This window comes from Elgaria multicarinata, chromosome 17, assembly GCF_023053635.1.
Source record: "Elgaria multicarinata webbii isolate HBS135686 ecotype San Diego chromosome 17, rElgMul1.1.pri, whole genome shotgun sequence".
NCBI classification, from domain to species: Eukaryota; Metazoa; Chordata; class Lepidosauria; order Squamata; family Anguidae; genus Elgaria; species Elgaria multicarinata.
Window position 1 is genome coordinate 24,393,287 of NC_086187.1, and position 19,196 is coordinate 24,412,482.

Below are 19,196 nucleotides of genomic sequence, written 5' to 3' on the forward strand. Positions count from 1 at the left end.
AATGGAGGCAACCACTTTCTGAAGGCCTGGATTCATGGTATACAGTAATACCCTCAATTAATTCTTCATATGTGTGCATTCTGCCTTGTACTTTGACGATTTCTCCCTCCTGAGCTTTAGTATTAACTAGGAGCTTGTGCAGAAACATGGGCCTTGTGTCCAGGGTGCCTGCCTGGGCTATTGGAGTGTGCTGCTTCTATATATTCCATTGCTCAGTGCCAGAGTTCACTGTAGCATACTGCTCAGCCTGGAACGTATAGCAAGGGCAGGACTTGTAAGTTCCCACGTTCTGTAATCAGTGTTTCCAACTGAAATGATTTCAGCGTGCAAAAGGAAAGACTTTCAGGGGTAGGAAAGAGAGATTGGGGGAAAAAATTCTTATAAATAGTATTACAACAGTGGGCCATTTGCTTCTTTGCAAAGTTGCTAAGATAAAAGTCATTGGCTGGGAATTACGGGAGTAGCAGGCCAACACATCTGGAAGGCACCAGGTTGGGAGAGGTCATGCCCTGAAAACTGGGAAAGCTGTGGGGTTGACACAAATTCTCATAGCGCCCTTCTTTTGGAGCATGTGACCTGTTTCTTGTTGGGGTGGAGGAGAGTGCATGTTCTGATGCTGCGTGGTTACTTTTGCGGCCATTCTTCTAGTGTTATTGTGAAGCAATGACACTAGAAATAATAGGGTCTTTTTTATTAGTAATGGTGTTTCTTGGAGTAGGAAGAGTTTGTCTGCATGAGCGGTGCTGTGGAAACTTTAGCAGACTTGGGTTATGTCCATCTTCAGTGTTCTTTAAAAAGGAACTTCATTAGGGGGGGGGGGTCTGCTGTTATCTTTTCTTCTGTGCCCTTCTTTACTGTGGCTTTGAACTCATGTCATCTGAGGATTGCTTTTTTCTTATGCCAAGATTCGGTCTTTTTCTGAAGGGTTAGTAGTCCTAATAAAAGAACCTGGCGGATAGCTCTACTTTGGCAGAAATCAAATCATTCTTTTGCAAGACCCATTTTCCCCAAGCACATCCCCTCATGATGGGACACTTTGCATACAGGGCTGTGCTTGGTACCAGAAGCCTATCCATTCACTTTAGTCATATCTGAGGTACAAAATCTTTACTAATTTAATGTTCTGGTTAGTACATTGTATGGATTTATGAAGATAACATCCTATAATTATGTTTGTGCAACATTTAACCGCAAGTTCAATGTTGCTAATGATTTTCTTTTGGAATGCATGGTTACTTGCCTTGTTTAAAAATGAGAGATTTTTTTGGCATTCTGTGTAGGTAGTGGTTTCTTTTACATTTGATGCCAGAAGAATGCAGAACCTGTCAGGAGTTTAAGACAGAAACCTGTAAGTTTTGAGTTGGAATCCAGAAATTAAGGATCTCCTGTTTCATCTTCTTAAACTTAGGAGTAGAGGTTTCCAAACTGTCATCTGCTGTACTTCAGAGGCTTAACAGGAATTCCTCAATGGGATCAGTAGTGGTGGACAACCTTCCCTGAAATACAACTCCTAGCTTTCCCTGAAATATAAACCTGCAAGGGCACGGGCCCTTAGTTTGTGCAGAGAGAGGTCCAACAGGCCTGTCCAGTCCACACCTGAATTATGTGCATCCGTGGACATGCCTCAGATTCCTCTGCAACATTTTGGGGTTCTTCAGCAGATGGGAGTATAAGCTGTTTCCTAAAATAGAAAGCTTGAAAGCACTGTCTTAAATTAATGCTCATGTGGGTGGACCTTCAACTTCATATATGACAATACCAGCTACGCTGGGCACAAAATCCAGAAGGAAAGCAAAGGAAAAACAGTATTATTATTTTTCTTATCCCTCCTCTATAGTTGAATAGTTCTTTTTAATTCGTGCAGTATGGAGGGGTGATCATTACCCAGCTGCAGCCTTGCTTACAGCCCAGAGCATGCTGCTCTCTTCCTGTGGAGAACGTCGGATGAGGAGGAGGAAGCTTTGCTTTTCAAGTCAGCAGCTGCCCATATAGATTGAAATGTGCTACTCTGTTGTGTTTTGTCTCTTTGCAGTGCTGGCATAGCTGTTGGCTTCTATGGAAATGGGGAGACCAGCGATGGCATTCATCGGTTGACGTATTCCCTACGACATGCCAATCGCACTGTTGCTGGGGTCCAAGACCGGGTGAGTGGAAGCGGGCTCCCCTAAAGAGTGAGGGTGGGTGTGAGATTGATGAAACCCCATGTTCAGGTTCTCATCCACCTGTGTGTGTGCCTCTCTGTTCTTAACTGCCTCTCAACAAGTCCTTGACAGATTCCATTAGTGGAGGGAGATGCATTTCTATTTCCTTTCTATCCTTGTTCTAAAAATATCCAAGCAAGTCAAACCCGTTAAATAAAGTAACATTCTGTCACGATTATGCCTGATTCAAGCTGCTGCATGTTAATGTTTTTCCTACCCTTCTGAGCGGTGACTTTCCAAACAACAACAAAAAGCACACAATTAATTTACAACTCTGCCACTTGATCAAGAGGCTATAAGGAACTGCCTTATATGGAAAACAGAAAACAAAGATCGTAGCGTTGGTCCATTACAGGTGTGTGTGTGTGTGTGTGTGTGTGTGTGTGTAACCACAATCCTGAGTTGGGTAATACCTTTAATAGGATGAAACAAAATGCCACAAAAAGAACACAAGCTTTTGATTACTCCAGAACTCTTCATCAGGTTAGATTGTACAGAAATCAGAGGCTAGGGGGAACAAACATGTACAAAGATTAGGGGAGATGTTGGGACCATGAGGTCTGCAGCTTACACTCAGTCTCAAGACAGAGATTGCAGATTGATTGAATTTGTCACTGATAGGTACTGTAGGTATGGGATTGTACCTAGCATTCTGGGACAAGGAAACTGTGGCCTTAGCTAGACCTAAGGTTTATCCTGGGATCGTCCCGGGGTCATCCTTGTCCACGTAAATGACACACAGGGGATCCCAGGAGCAGGCAGGGACGACCCCGGGACGATCCCGGGATAAACCTTAGGTCTAGCTAAGGCCTGTGAGTGCCCCCCAGGTCTGAAAACATAAAGGCCAGCTGTAACTCAGATCTGTCTCTTGGTAGCCTGATAAAGAGTTCTGAGGAACTCAAAAGCTGGCACACTTTTTGGCGGCATTTTGATCAGCCTTTTTGTTCCAAGGCAGATAGCAAGCTTTGTAGGGAGAATGATCCCTATTTCTGAAGGTCTCACAGTGGAGATGTTGTGAGTGACATCTGTAGCACCTGTACATTTTACTGAAAGTGGAATGTTTTGCTCAGTGGACACTGACCAGCCTGCTCCATCTTATTTATTTATTTGTTATATTTTTATACCGCCCAAAGCTCTCTGGGCGGTTCACAATAATTAAAACCATAATAAAACAACCAACAGGTTAAAAGCACAAATACAAAATACAGTATAAAAAGCACAACCAGGATAAAACCACGCAGCAGAAATTGATATAACATTAAAATACAGAGTTAGAACAGTAAAATTTAAATTTAAGTTAAAATTAAGTGTTAAAATACTGAGAGAATAAGAAGCTGGCGACGAAAGGAGTACAGTGTAGGCACCAGGCAGACTTCTCTGGGGAGCTCATTCCACAACCAGGGTGCCACAGTGGAGGAAGCCCTGCTCCTAGTAGCCCCCTGCCTCACTTCCTTTGGCAGGGGCTCACGGAGAAGGGCCCCTGTAGATGATCTTAAGGTCCGGGCAGGTACATATGGGAGGAGGCGTTCCTTCAAATAACCTGGCCCCAAACCGTTTAGGGCTTTGAATGTCAATATCAGCACTTTCAATCAGGCCCGGACCTGGGCTGGCAGCCAATGAAGTTGTAAAAGGACTGGCGTAATGTGATCTCGCCGGCCAGTAATTCTTCCAGTGAATTACGATGTGTTACGGTATGATGAAGCTTTGTCTTTATAAATCCAGTTTGTATCCACTGAATTAAGAGCTGCCAACATCCACATGTGCATAAAATACTTTTCAAATTGGCTATCCTCAGAATTGTGGAGTGTACTCTCAGACTTTTAGCACCATACTGGTTCCCTTGGGGGTAGAACCAATCCAAGTTACGCCACCTTTGAGTACTGGACAAAGTGTTTTGCTGCAGCACAACCACAACGAGAATGGGGGTTCTCTCTCTTTTCAACAGAGTCCCCTCAACCTCTGATCAACAAACCCCCCTTCTTGTAGGAGAGGCAGGCTGAATTTGGCAGTTTTCTCTTGAGTAGATTGTGCTTGTAGTAATCACTGGCCCTTGTCCTCCAGCTGTAAGAGGTAGGATGCTTGGGGAAACTCTAAGAGAGAATCCGCTCTTGCTGCTGAGCCTCTCCTAATTTCTTGCTAGAAAATAGGCGAGTTTGTTGGTGTGTATTTCTGTATGCATGCGTTGCAAGACAGTGTCTTATTGGGGCAAACCTATAGCATTGTACCTGGCTAGATTACTTGTCTTTGAAGTAAAAATGTTGAATAGCTGCCTTGGACCATCTCTCTGGAAGTTGCCCTTCAGGTGTGTGGCTCTTGGCTCATCTTTGTGCTCATGTGGAAAGTTGTCGTCAGACATCCTACCCTGTGCCTGCTTACCCTACCCTGTACCTGTTTGCATTCTCTTCCCCTCCTTATTGTTTTACTATGATTTTATTAGATTGTAAGCCTATGTGGCAGGGTCTTGCTATTTACTGTTTTACTCTGTACAGCACCATGTACACTGATGGTGCTATATAAATAAATAAATAATAATAATAATAATATTTATCCACAGGTGCATGACACTGCCATCGCTCTGAACAAAACTGTAGAGCCAAAATTGGGAGATCTTGAAGTAATGTTCACCAAGCACGCAGATTACCTGCGCATTGTCCAAAAACTCCAGGGACTGTTGGATGAGCTGGTGAGGCAGACAACAGAGATTCCTTTCTGGAAGAATGATGAGGTCTCGCTGGAAGAACTGGCAATTCGTATTGATCTGTATGACTGGTACAGGTGAGCAGTATGTAATATTGTGGGAGATTTTAATACATTTGTGTTGGCTGTTCTGGGACTTGTTTAATTTGAATGTTTACCATGTTAATTCAGCTTCCTATATAACCTGCCATTATAAGGCATTAGAGTTCCCCATCCCCACTTCACATACAAACAATTTTAGGCATTGGCCAGTAGTAATAGCTTAAATTTGAATTGCCTTAATAATGAAATGCTGGCATGCAACTCTAAATAAAAAAGCAGTCAGGGTTTTACACCAATGTAATATTGTTTTCTTCTCAAAACCCTGGGGAACTTTATCATGGGTGTAGGAATCGAAAGTCACATCTCTTGTCCAAGTCTTGCTTGACTCTTTTGTGCCTTGGAATTGTCTTTCTTGACCATACTTTTTTGGGGTTTGCTGCAGATGGCTGGGATACCTGGGCCTGCTCTTGTTCCACGTCCTGATCTGTTTGCTGGTGCTATTTGGACTAATTAGAAACTCCAAGGCCATTCTTATAGGGTAAGCTCGTGTTGGAACAGTAAATGGAGGATGTTAAAATAATTTACTTTTAATCTTCATTTCTATGGCATTCAGGCCTTTCATTCTCAAAGTGGAGTCACACAACACAAAAACCCACACTCGAGGGTTGAGCGTGGGTTGCCGTTGAATCATGGGTTATCATATTGTCTGAACCCAGTCACGCTAACAACCCAAGGGTTGTTAACCACAGACAACCGATGAAGGAAACTATGGTTTGTTGTTGGGCTGTGAACTGTGGGTTGTTCATGTTTAAGGAATTATGGTTGGTACTTTTTTTAACAATTGGTACTTTTCGAGGTCGGTGTGTGTGTCTGTCAAGTAGAATTCCAGGCCAGCCTCTTGCACAAGGATACAGAACTTTGCCATCTCTGGCTTAGACAGTAGCATCAAACTCTCATAGCAGTGCCTCATCACAGCCAGTCTGTATAGGATGGGAGGATCTGAAGTTATTCTTCAGGCCCATTCAAACTTCACATCCTCCGTCAAGATTGTGAACCAGCAGCATTTGGTCTTGTGGATTCTGGGTGTTGAAAGGGAAGGAGCAAGTGACTTTCATTGAATCACAATATGCGGACTCTGAAGAAAATGAACTGCAATCCTTTGGCTTCATTCATGTTTTCTGCCAAGCAACCGTTTCATTAAGAAGTGGCCTGGTTTCAGGTTTCTTGTAAAGAACTCCTTATATAGTGCTCATTTGAATTCTGTATTAAGAGACCAGGGTGCTTACTTAGCAGCCACATCTTCAAATTGCCAGTTACAGAAAAATAAGTTGATTGGTAGCTTTCCCTCTCCCATATTGTTTTGAACTCTGAATTATAACCTTCATTGAAGATTAAGGTATTAGAGCTGGAGTCAATATGTCTGCCAACTGAGTCTGTTTCTCCTCCTCCTCCCTCCTCCTCCAGAGTGTGCCTTCTAGGGGTGCTTGCCCTCATTGTGAGCTGGGGTTCCCTGGGTCTGGAGCTAGCTGTTGCTGTGGTAAGTGGCTCTGATACAAAATTTGCACACTTTGCATTGCAGTTTTACAAAGCAAGTGAACACACCTCTCCATCGGCACTATTTGCTGCTAGATAAAGAGCCTAGCTGGTTTATTTTAATCCCCGGCAGATGCCGGTGCATGCTAGGCACCATTTCCCTAATTACCCACCCGGGCACGGCTTGTCATGATATGCCATTTGAACATAGGTCTTGTTTGAGGGGGAAACAACCCTCAAATAACCCTACAGCAGGCCAGAGATGTGGGTGGAGTAGGAGGTCTGTGTGTCTCTTCCATATATCTACCCAACTCTCCTACACCTGATATACGCATAGGTGGGGAGAACCAGAATGAGAATCCTCCATCCATTTCACTCCATCCACTGCAATGGATTATACCCGGTGTTTCTGGCAGCAGGCATTTGGGACTGAGGTTCAAAGACTGTCTCTGTGTAGATACAATGGAAGTAGTCCCCCGTCCCCCCGGACTGGGCTGCTCCATGTATGTGTGTGTGCTGAGGTTGGGGTGTTCTCGCGCCCCCCCCCCCCCAATGTTTGAATTCTCCTCTACCACTGCACTTGGAAAACTAGCAGAATTCTCCCATACCAACCACTTGTCCACATGTAGGGTAGTTGCAGGGGTTTTTTTTAAGGGTGGTGGAGCATTCAAACATGCAGGCGCAGTGTACATTTTTCATCCTGTCCAAATGGTTTGAACTCATTGAACTTGTACCTATTCTTTAGGAGCGCCACATGTTCCTAAATGTGTAAACCGGGCACTTTTTAAACCCCAACTTCCTAAGATATGATTGAAGATCAAATTGGGAGAACATTAATATCCAAAGGGGCCCCAAGGTAGAGAATTTTGTGAGATGCACAGCTATTATTTCTCCCTTTGCATTCCTTACTTCTGTGTTGTTTTTGCTCTTCTCTAGGGTTCCAGTGACTTCTGTGTTAACCCTGATAACTACATATCCAGAGTGGTAGAGGATCATGCCGTGCTCACTACTGGTAAGGGTTGTTAGAGCAGCTCTGATAATTGTCTGCATGTCGATTTTAAGCCATACCGACGTTGGCACATTTTTGGTTGACATGTTTGTAGAACGGCAAGGATTAGGTTACAGATTAGATGGTGTAGAGAAAGAGTTTCTTGTAAAACAGAGGATTGTTGTAAGGATGGAGAGATCTATTTATAGCCCTGCATACGATGTTGGACTGCAGCTCCCATCAGCCTGGCCAGTATAGCCAGTGGGCAGGGCAGATGGGAACTGTAGTCCAACAACATCTGGAGAGCTACATGTTGCCCACTTCTATAAACTTCTTGAGGTTTAATTGCTTTCTCTAGTCCTTTATGTCAACGAGGTGCTAGGGCAGCCGGCTGGGGCATTCTGGGAGATGCAGTCCAACACATCTGGAGCGCCCCAGGTTGAGGAAAGCTGTGCTAGGGGAAGGAGGGCAGGAGAAAGGAAGATTGTCTGAAAAGGCAAAAAAGCCCAACCAGAACCCAGCCCACCCCTCCAAAACCAATGAGTCCAAACTGTGGAACTGAAATAAGTCCAAATTCTTTTTAAAAAAGACCACCCCAAAATTATTAAATAAAAGTTAAATTAAATACGTATATTTTTGTATACCTTGTATAATTCTACTTTCAAGATATTGTCGAATGAGATTTGAATTTTAAGAGTTGAGGCAGAGAAAAAGAGGGATATAAATGGACTTCACCCTTGCTGCTCAGCAAGCATCAAAAAATAAGTTGCAAAAGAGGAACAGAAGATCTTCCTGCTGACTGATAGGAACATAGCATAGTGTGTTTTGTGTGGTTTTCTGAGCCTTCAGCAAACTTTAGCCAAGTCGTTCCCAGCAGCCATGAGAGCTAGAGACTTTCTTCTTTAAAAACAAAACGAAAAAGAAGGCTGATTGTTATCATGAATTCTGCAGCCTTTTAAATCTCTGTCCTTCAGAGCACAGGAGAAGAGATTGCATCTTTTAAAAAATGCTCCATACAATTATGTCAGTACAATACTCTGTTTTAGCCATCTTCAATTCTCCTCGTACCCCCTGACCTTTGGATGACTAAAAGGTGGTGGTTTATGAAAGACTGAGAATGGAAGAAAGACTTTCTGAGACATAGGAAAACTTTGCGGAAGTGTATGTGGCATAAAAAAGGAGAGAGAGAAAATGGCCATTCCCCTTTATGCACGTGTGTGTGTGTGTGTGTGTGTGTGTGTGTGTGTGTGTGTGTGTGTGTGTATTTGTGTTTGAATGTGGTTGAATGCCTGAGGAATTGTACAGCTTTGACCAGTTCCTGTAATGAACATGCATTTACTTAGAATACAAGTAGTTCTATATGGAAGGAAGCACAGTTGGGGCAAATATAATTGAAAGTTGCAATGGCTCATACTACTTCGGTGATTTCACATGAAAAGATCAAAGTGGATTTGGCATGATGCTTGTGTAAACAGTAGGAATCCCATTCATGTAGCAAAACGGCAATTCATGTCTCTGCAGATTGATTTTGGCTTTTTGTAGTTCTGGGAATCTGAGAGATCTCCCTTTAGAAAACAAACAGAAGAGCTATAATCTCTATTTAAATGGATGCAGTCCCCCATTGTACCACATTTGGCAGTTAAATAGACTGGAACAATGACAGAGAAAAAAAATAAGTGTTTCCACCATCCTTAAAAAAAATAGCTGTAGCTCTGAAATATAAATGCAACCTCTTGAGAACCATCTCTTTTTGTGTTTTCAGGGACTATTTTAGACACTGACTACTTTAAAAAAAACCATCTGCTATATAATTTTTCAGATAATATGTGTCTGGAATACTTTGGAAAATGTGGAAGCAAATGCAATAGCAGCGAAACGTTAAACAATGAAATTGCATTTTAGTTGTGTAGATCAAAGGTTGTTGACTTCAGTTTGGCATGGCCCATTTGTGTTTTTTTATCCCAGTGTTTCACTTCTCTGTGTGTTAAATTTAAAACACAATGCTGCATAGTCAGTATCTCTTAACAGTTATCACAGATACAGACATGGTTCCCAAATGAAGCTAACCCATGATTTATTTAACCCATGGATTATTGTATTCTGGGTTGATGTGCAAACATAGACACACTATTGAATTTTGGTTTGTTAGCCACAAGCAACGCAGGAAAGGAATCCACTGTTTGGTGTTGGTTCGTGAACTCTGGGTTGTTTAAACTATGGGTGGTTGTTAGGTGTGAACCCAGAACTACAGTTTCACCAGACTACAGAGTAGTTTTGCCAGACTACAGAGGTGGCAGATTGAGAATGGTTAAAAAAAACCAGCCACTCTATATGCCAGTACTACAGTGCCACAAACACATTTGAGATACAGGGAGTAAACACTTTTTTCCAGGAGACAGCACTGATTTTTAATATTGGTGTACATTTTAATCTGTCATTCATTAAATGGTCAGTGCATCAGCTGACGTCTCTGCACTTCTGTATTAACAATTCAAAGAAAATTAGGACTGAAGGTAGAGGGAACTGAAATCTTTGTCCAATACGCAGCACAGATGTTCATAAACACACTCAATCAGGGGATGAAATCCAGTGTTTCCTGCCTCAGGGTCTTTATATAAACCTGGCATTCTGCTGTGTTTAGCACTGGGAACACAAAAGCTCTCTGTGCTAATTTATTAGGCTTAGTAGCAGAGGTTCTTGACACGTGTGACAAAGGGGTAATTGAACATCTTACCTGAGTAATGTGCTCTCCTGGGCTTTGTCTCACCTAATCTAGACTGAGAAAGGTAGTGGGTGAATGATGCCTTCAATTTGGGTCTCGGTAGGTAACAGTCCATTTGACAAAGCTGTGTTTCAATAGCAGTCGAGGCAGGGAAGCAGGGAGAGGCAGGATAGATCGCTGAACTACTCCTTGGGTGAGCAGGTGACAGCTGTAGAGCGTGTGTGTGTGGGAGATTCATTCTAATAGAGCCTTTTCTAAATAGCAGAAATGGTTTTGTCAACAATGTGTTTAGCCTTTTATCCTTCCAGAATTTTTAACAGTCTATAAATTAATTTTAACTTTGCTGTTTTAAATTTGTATTTTTGCATTGCTGATTTTATCTTGGTTGTGCTTTTATATTGCATTTTATATTATGGTTTTATACTGTTGTTCTATACTTTGAATGGTCTTAATTTTGTGAACCGCCCAGAGGGCTTCAGCTATTGGGCAGTATAGAAATGCAATAAATAAATAAATAATAAACAGCTTCCTAATATTTTAGCAGCTGTATATCTGTGATGATAACTTACTGGGTACATGCAGGGCAGCATTTGTTAGTAACTAGTGCTCTGGGATTTCCCCGTCAGAAAACCCAGATTTGTTTCTTCATAATGTATGAAACAATCCTCGTCGTAGTAACCTCTTATTTTTCTTTCTTTTCTTTCTTTCTTTCTTTTTTTAAAAAAAGATACAGTGGAAAGCTATTTAGTCCATCCACTGTACAAAAGGCAGGACTATCCACCCATGTGATAACATCATGCTGCAAGGAAGAGAGCAGGACAAAATGGCCCCAGAATTTACTTAAAACAAGAGAGACAAGCCACACGCTAACGTCTGGATGGTTAGAAGTACACAGAGGCAACACAGAAATAGCAGAAGCACAGCAAAGGTGTATTGGGGCAGTGAAGATAAAATCCTAGTCAGCAGCTAGTTCTTCTGGGAAAGCTATTCATGGAATCATAGAATAGTAGAGTTGGAAGGGGCCTATAAGGCCATCGAGTCCAACCCCCCCCTGCTCAATGTAGGAATCCACCCTAAAGCATCCCTGACAGATGGTTGTCCAGCTGCCTCTTAGTGTGGGAGAGCCCACGACCTCCCTAGGTAACTGGTTCCATTGTTGTACTGCTCTAACAGTCAGGAAGTTTTTCCTGATGTCCAGACGGAAACTGGCTTCCTGTAACTTGAGCCCGTTATTCCGTGTCCTGCACTCTGGAATGATGTGAAGAAGTGTAGAAGGCAGCATCCCCCACCACCCCCACTCTACTCTCTAGGTGGGATTACCTGAAAGTTCCCATGCCACCACTCCATCCACATATACACCTCTGTGTATTCTTCAGTTTGCATCCCCCTTCCTTATTAAAAAAATAGAAAAGAAAACAGTTGAAAGTGTTTTGCTCTGTACCTTTAATGCACCCTTCACTTGCATTAAATATATTAAAACACTAATCATGAATGTTTTAATATATTTAATGATATTAAAACACTAAACATGAATAAAATTTCTCCTTGTTTGGTTTTGCCCCAGAAGCTCTCCTAAGTATATAGATACCTTTCAGAAGTGCAAGTCACTTTATCCTCCATATTGGGCTTCATGTTGACAACTTCACCATCAGCAGGCTTGTTATTGCAAAGATTAAAAAAGAAAAGAGGAAATAGAAGGTTTCCTCCATTGATACTACCAGCTTCTTACCCTGGTCAGCTACTCTCGATTTGCCACGGGGTTAAGTGAACGGTAGTAGCCCCTTTGGCCTAGGGAGGGCGAAGGCTCACTGAGAGGTGCTGATGTGAAGTAACAAGCCAAAGTTTCCTGGACTGGGCCAGATGGAGCAGCTGGTATAGCTATAGGAAGCTGCAATCTCAGGGCAGAATCCAGTGGGGCGCTTACACCCCTCCTGATTCCTTTAGAACTCTTTATCAGGCTGCCGCTTGCGCAGCAGAGATTTAAGGCATCCCAGAGGAAGCGCCGAAATGAATGGAAACGCTCGTTTCTGGATGGAGACAGCTGGGCAGAGCTCCCTTGTGTGAACCCTGCTGACCTTCCCCATTCCAGAAACAAGGGTTCTTTTTTATTTCCAGTTGCTAAATCAGTGGATGCTGCTTGTGGACTGGAATTGGCAGGACACTAAAGAATCGGCAGGGGCATAAGCACCCGATTGGATTCTGCCCTAAGGCTCGTCCAGGTTTTGCAATTCCCAGAGCCAGGCATAGTGGCTGAAGAGGAGTAAGCATTTGGAAGAGCACTAGGATCAAAGGAAGAAGGTACTTTACTTCCAGGTAATTCCCAAGGCTAGAAACGGCTGAGTTTTAAGCACTGCTGGTTGTCTTCTCATCTTGGATGGGAAGGTTTTTGATAATGGATTTTCCTGGCACTGTATTTAAATTGCCTTGGCTTAAAAAACAAACAAACATGAACATTGGTCTCTCTGTTCCTCAACAAAGATATAAGTTGGTGGGTCAGTAGCATTCCAGCCTGACTGACCTATGTGATTTTCTTTATTTTTATTATTATTACTATTTATTACATTTTTAGACAGCCCAATAGCCAAAGCTCTCTGGGCGGTTCACAAAAATTAAAACCACGAAGAGCATAATAAAACAACCAACAATTGAAAAACACAAATACAAAATACAATATAAAAAGCGCAATCGAGATAAAACCACACAGCAGAAATTGATATAGGATTAAAAAACAGAATTAAAACAGCAAAGCTTAAGTTAAATTAGGTGTTAAAATACTGAGAAAATCAAAAGGTCTTCAGCTGGCGATGAAAGGAGTACAGGAGCCAGGCGGACCTCTCTGGAGAGCGCGTTCCACAGCCGGGGTGCCACAGCAGAGAAAGCCCTGCTCCTAGTAGCCACCTGCCTCACTTCCTTTGGCAGGGGCTCAAGAGGACCTTGTGATGTGGTACTTTCTTTCATTTATTTGCAAGATGATGTGACGTTTCCCCCGCCGCTTTAAAAAACAACAACGAATAGCAAAAACGAAAGTACTTTTAAAACTGCCCAAATTGTGCTGGCCTTTTTTCAAACCTTGCAGGATAAATGACACAGAGATAATCTGATTAAGTGTATCATTATCGTCTCCACTCCTCAGTTTAGAGATGTGTTTCTTTGTTGTTTTCCCCATGCTGCGTGTGGTGGGGGAGGGCAGGGGGGAATGGAGCAGAGGAGGGAAATTAAACAATTTGATACGAGAGGAGGCTGGAGTCTTGTATGCCCAGCTCATCCAGTATTCATTAACTGCGATAAAGCCGGTGGAGTCGAACACTGATGGGATAATCATCTCGTACCGCTAGGAAAACCCCAGAGCAGCCAACGTGCTTGTTTTCAAGGCATGAGACCATTTGCTAGTCCCAGTCATTTTCACTGATTGTGTTTTATTACCAAATGTTTTAGTAAAGTTGAATGATGAAATACAATCAGGCTTCTGTGTCCGGATAACTGGCTGGAATTATGCCATATCTGGATTGAAGAGTGCCTCATTTCTGACAGCTCTATTATGGTTGGAGCTGGAGAGAAATGAGAGAGGATGGGATTGCTTGCTCTGAAATCTAGCAGGTTTTGGAGTTTGTCGCCATCAATCTTTACATACCTTGTGTGGTCACAACCCACTCAGGGCCTCACTAAACATTACACCGTTTAAAAAGAGAAATGATACGGTGGGAGGGACCGATTTTGAACGGAGAGGAGAGTTCTCAGTTCTTTCCCCAACCTTTACTTCTTCACTCCGGATCACCTTCCTCAGCTGCTTCTCCCAAATAGGCATTTGGAAACCCGCAGGGGAGAAGTGGATCTTGGAATGTGAAGATGTCCTTCCTTTTATGTGGCTTGAGTCTCCCACCAATCAGATTCATGGGACGACCCCATTGGGTTCTGGTATTATGGGAGAGGGAGAAAAATGTCTCCCTGTCCACATTCTCCACACCAGGGAGAATACATCTAGGAAATAGAAACCAAATGCACAGTTACAAGATAGGGGATACTTGGCTCAGCAATACTACAAACGAGAAGGATCTTGGAATTGTTGTAGATCGCAAGCTGAATATGAGCCAACAGTGCGATATGGCTGCAAGAAAGGCCAATGCTGTTTTGGGCTGCATTAATAGAAGTATAGCTTCCAAATCACGTGAGGTACTGATTCCTCTCTATTCGGCCCTGATTAGGCCTCATCTAGAGTATTGCATCCAGTTCTGGGCTCCATAATTCAAGAAGGACGCAGACAAGCTGGAGCGTGTTCAGAGGAGGGCAACCAGGATGATCAGGGGTCTGGAAACAAAGCCCTATGAAGAGAGACTGAAAGAACTGGGCCTGTTTAGCCTGGAGAAGAGAAGATGGAGGGGAGACATGAGAGCACTCTTCAAATACTTCAAAGGTTGTCACACAGAGGAGGGCCAGGATCTCTTCTCGATCCTCCCAGAGTGCAGGACAAGGAATAACGGGCTCAAGTTAAAGGAAACCAGATTCCAGCTGGACATCAGGAAAAACTTCCTGACTGTTAGAACAGTATGACAATGGAATCAGTTACCCAGGGAGGTTGTGGGCTCTTCCACACTAGAGGCATTCAAGAGGCAGCTGGACAAGCATCTGTCAGGGATGCTTTAGGGTGGATCCCTGCATTGAGCAGGGAAGGTTGGACTCAATGGCCTTGTAGGCCCCTTCCAACTCTGCTATTCTATGATTCTAAGTGGCGGGGAGGTCTGAAGTGGAAGGCGACACCACACAGCGCAACCCCTGAAGTCCGGGGTTGCATATTCAAAATTGCAGCTTCATGCACCCAGCACACACCTCATCATGGGTTAAATAACTCACAATGAGCCAGCCGTGTTGTGCAAACTAGGACAGAGGTTCTTAAATCCCAACCTGGGTGCAGTTGAGTTAAAGCCCCCTTTGCTCGTCGCATTTGGCATGTGAGGAAGCAGGAGATCTGATTGGGGCTGGGGGGCTGTTCTGGATGCTGAATAGTTCCTTGGGTTGCCTGCCCCTATCCCTAACATCACATTCCTACATTTTCTGCTGCTCTTCTTCCAAGGAGTTCAATCCATGTTCTCTCACCCCATTCCATTCAATCCTCACAACAATCCTGCAAGGTAGCTTAGGCTGAGAGAGTGTGAGTGGGGATTTGAACTGTGCCATCCTAGTCTACCGCCTATTCACTGCACTGTGCTGGCCAAACACCATTCTGGTCTAGCTTGCGGTTCAGCCTGGCACAGGACAGGCTGCGTAGACTGAATTCTCCTTGTACGTGGGGAGAATTTTCAGGTGTTGATTGAGGCATAGTGACGAGGCAGCCTGTGCTCTCCTCTGCTTAGGCTAGTCACGCTCTGCAGACAGGATTTCAATTTCCAGAGCTGTCAGTGTGGCATCCCCCCCCCCCCCCCCGCCACACACGGGTGAATCAGAGGCACGCACGACACAACTTACTTGGTGCATGTGGTAGTTGAGCTAAATTATTGATTTTCTTGGCTCTTCTCCTAGAGCTTCTGAAAAAGCAGTCCATTTAGCAGATAAATTGGCAACTAGTAGGGACTTAACTTTCTTCTCACCAAAATATCCACCCTCACTTGGGACCTGAGTAAGCACTGCCCTGCAGGCATGCAAACCAGTGTGCTCAGGTGACCCCCAACCCGTACGCACACAATACAGATGCATCTACACTGTTCTTTCGAAGAGAGACACATGGGCATTTAGAGCCCATTCAATTCCAGCATCGCATCCAATGCAGAATCAAAACGGGTTACGCGGCTTTCACGGCACGGACTCTTGGAGGTCCTTGCATTGACCCATTTCCTATACTTCTGATTTGGTGCTCAAGTACTGAACATAGCAAGCTGTTCCTTGGGCATGCCTGAGAGGCTGGCTGTGACACTCACTCAGGCTCCAGGGATGCATCAGGGAGAGGCTGCATCTGCTTCTCAGATCTAACGATCACCACTGGGGTGCTTCTGCTACTTAATATTATTATTAATCCAGTGCTGCAAAAGAGTGTGCCTTTTCATTATCGATTGATTTATCACTACTTAATAATCACCTTGTGCTTGGACTAGACTAGCTGGAGCCCTCTCTATTGATGTCTGATAAGCTCTTGAGCTGTGTTGAATCATGCCATGTCCATCAATCCCATTCGTGGTGTTTTGAAGGAATGTTCATGCCCTGAAGTTAGGCCCATCAGTTCTTGCCTGAAGTTGCATTTCCATAACCGTAACCCAACCACATTAGGTGTCTTAGGAGGATGTGATTCATCTTCTGCGTTTCTCCTATGAGCTCCTTTTTTTTTTTTAAAGACATGATCCAACACATTAGTTGCGTACACTTAAGCCCATTGAAAACAGTTGGTTTATATGTGCTTCACTTACTTGATATTGGGACTCTTAATTTTATTTGGTATATAATTTTGCTCAAAATGTATAAAATAGTTTTTTTCCTCCCCACACCCACCCACCTACCACCCAAGGAGAGATCATGTATGGCTATCCCAGAATTCTGCTTCCAACAGTACAAAAGGCTCCCACTCTTTCCTTGGAAGACAAAAGCTCCTTGGAAATGTTGACTCAGGGGCAGTGTTTTGTTTAAAAGCAATTGTATTTAGTTCCCACCTCACTTTAACTTCTTAACTATGGTTATGAGATGAACATACTGAAGGGTCACACACTCCCTTTTGAATTTCTTTATGTCACTTATATAAACTCCCCCCTCCAATCCTACACACAGGTGTTTTTTTACCATAATTAAGGGTTATATATGCCCCAACTTTCGTTGTGGTTAACTAACCAGGGTTCTTAGCTGATAACAGTAAGGGCTCATCAATACCAAGCAGATATTCCACTATGAAAGTGGTATATAAAAGGCAGGAGCCACACTACTGCTTTATAGCGCTATTGAAGTGCACTGACAACTGTTGGGACCCATGACACATACCATAGACTACTTTCATACCACTTTCATAGTGTTATATCCTGCTTGGTGTAGATGTGTCCTGGGCCCCAACAGTTGTCCGTGCACTTCAGTACCACTGTAAAGCAGTAGTGTGGCTCCTGCCTTTTTTATACCACGTTCATACCACTTTCATAGTGAAATATCCTGCTTGGTGTAGATGAGCCCTAAGTTAAACAAAGAATATCTATATGCAACCCAGGACAATCTGGTGGAATAACTTTTCACTAAACCACGTTCGGGTCTTCCCCAATTGGGCATCTTAGAATAAGGCCACACTAATGTCAGACTTGATCCCAGCAAATATGTGCTTCAGGGCAGGTCCACCCTGTGTGGGTAAAACATACTAATTTTACTGTGAATTACACTTTAATTGGATCACACCTTTTCCAAAAGAAGGAATAATACTCTTTATGGGTTAGGTGCAAATGGACAGCTGTCGTAGGCCAACAGTGAATTAGTTTCAACTAAGTTGAAACTAAGGAGGTTTGAACTTATAACACTGATTCTGGCCCGCTTGCATTAGCTGCCTATACGCTTTCTAGCCCAATTCAAGGTGCTGGTTTTAACCTATGAAGCCTTATACGGCTTGTGACCGCAATACCTTATGGAACGCCTCTCCTGACATGAACCTACCCTTACACTGCGCTCAACATCTAAGGTCCTCCTCCGAGTGCCTACTCCGAGGGAAGCTGGGAGGATGGCAACAAGGGAGAGGGCCTTTTCAGTGGTGGCCCCCCAATTACGGAATGATCTCCCCGAAGAGGCTCGCCCGGCGCCAACATTGTTATCTTTTCGGCACCAGGTCAAGACTTTTCTCTTCTCCCAGGCATTTAACAGCATTTAACAACGCTAAGTTTGTTTGTTTTTTAACGGAACCCAGAATTGTTGTTTTAAATCGATACTGTTGTTTTTATGCTGTGTTTTTTATGTTTTTTATGGTTTTAAATTTTGTATACTTTTTCACTGTTTTTAACTTTTGTAAACCGCCCAGAGAGCTTCGGCTATGGGGCGGTATATAAATGTAATAAATCAATAAATTAGTTTGGCCACGTTAGCACGCTTATGCTGAATCATAAACATGGTCTAACCTGGAAGAGCTCACAGTTAACATAAAAAGAATCTAAGGGCATTCTTTGCTCTCTCTCACTCTCTCTCTCTCTCTCACTCTGTGTATGTGTGTGTATATATATACACACACACACACACACACTTCAAAAAGAGGATATAAGTATGCATGTGTACAGTTTGTGGTTCTCAAGTATGCTGACTCCGCTGAGAAATGGCTTGCTCATCAATAGAGTTCTGAATACATAGGCTTTTTTCTCTAGGTCAGATACTTAATCTCACGGACAGCTGTCCATGGATAGCCATTCATGTCGCAACCCTTTTGGTAATACATGTACAGTCTTGCTGCTCACCCAGTTTTTACTGGTGGCTATTTAGCGGTTCAACTACAGACATAAGTCATCCCAAAGAGTGAGATTCAGTGGGAAGAGATGGAGCAGCAGCTGGAAGCAGCCCCAAAGCAGGCTAATAAATTATAAATAACAGCTGCCAGGTCCCCTTGCTGGCATTCAGAAGCAGCCTGGCTTCCTCATACCACTCTGCCTCCGGCGTGTGCAATATTTATGGGGAGCGCAGTGAAAGGAGGAGAAAATCTGGCCAGCTCTGCTCATGGGTTTGCCCCTTCAGTGGATTTCTCTTTCCCAGTGCAACCATGGCAAACTGGGAGAGCCACGCATCCTCTTGAGTGTGCATTACGTGTGCCCTGTCCACTCATTCCCTCCACACGTAAGAAATGTGTGGCAAGCTCACGCTTTTGGTTTATTTATACCTTCATTAAGTTTTTCTTATATAGCCATTATAAGCAAGGGAGGGGGAAGGAGAAGGGGTTAACAAGAATGACATATTTGGGACAACAAATACGTAACAACCCACTCATAATGAACATAGGGTTTTGTTTTTTAAGTATTTAAATTCTGAGAAAGGAAAACTAGCCTAGGCATATGTATCTGTGTAGGCCAGCCAGACATTCAAAAGG

The 19,196-nt window shown here is 43.4% G+C and overlaps 1 protein-coding gene across 2 annotated transcripts in view; it reads left to right on the top strand.

Annotated features, from left to right (window-relative positions):
• The window catches only part of TTYH3 (tweety family member 3), a 130,070-nt gene that overhangs the window by 93,920 nt on the left and 16,954 nt on the right, over nt 1-19,196 (top strand). For both annotated transcript variants that reach the window (XM_063143637.1, XM_063143638.1), the window contains exons 4-8: nt 2,033-2,144; nt 4,756-4,976; nt 5,383-5,478; nt 6,405-6,477; nt 7,410-7,485. In XM_063143637.1, coding sequence (XP_062999707.1) covers nt 2,033-2,144; nt 4,756-4,976; nt 5,383-5,478; nt 6,405-6,477; nt 7,410-7,485 — 578 coding nt within the window. The remainder of the gene's footprint in view (nt 1-2,032; nt 2,145-4,755; nt 4,977-5,382; nt 5,479-6,404; nt 6,478-7,409; nt 7,486-19,196) is intronic.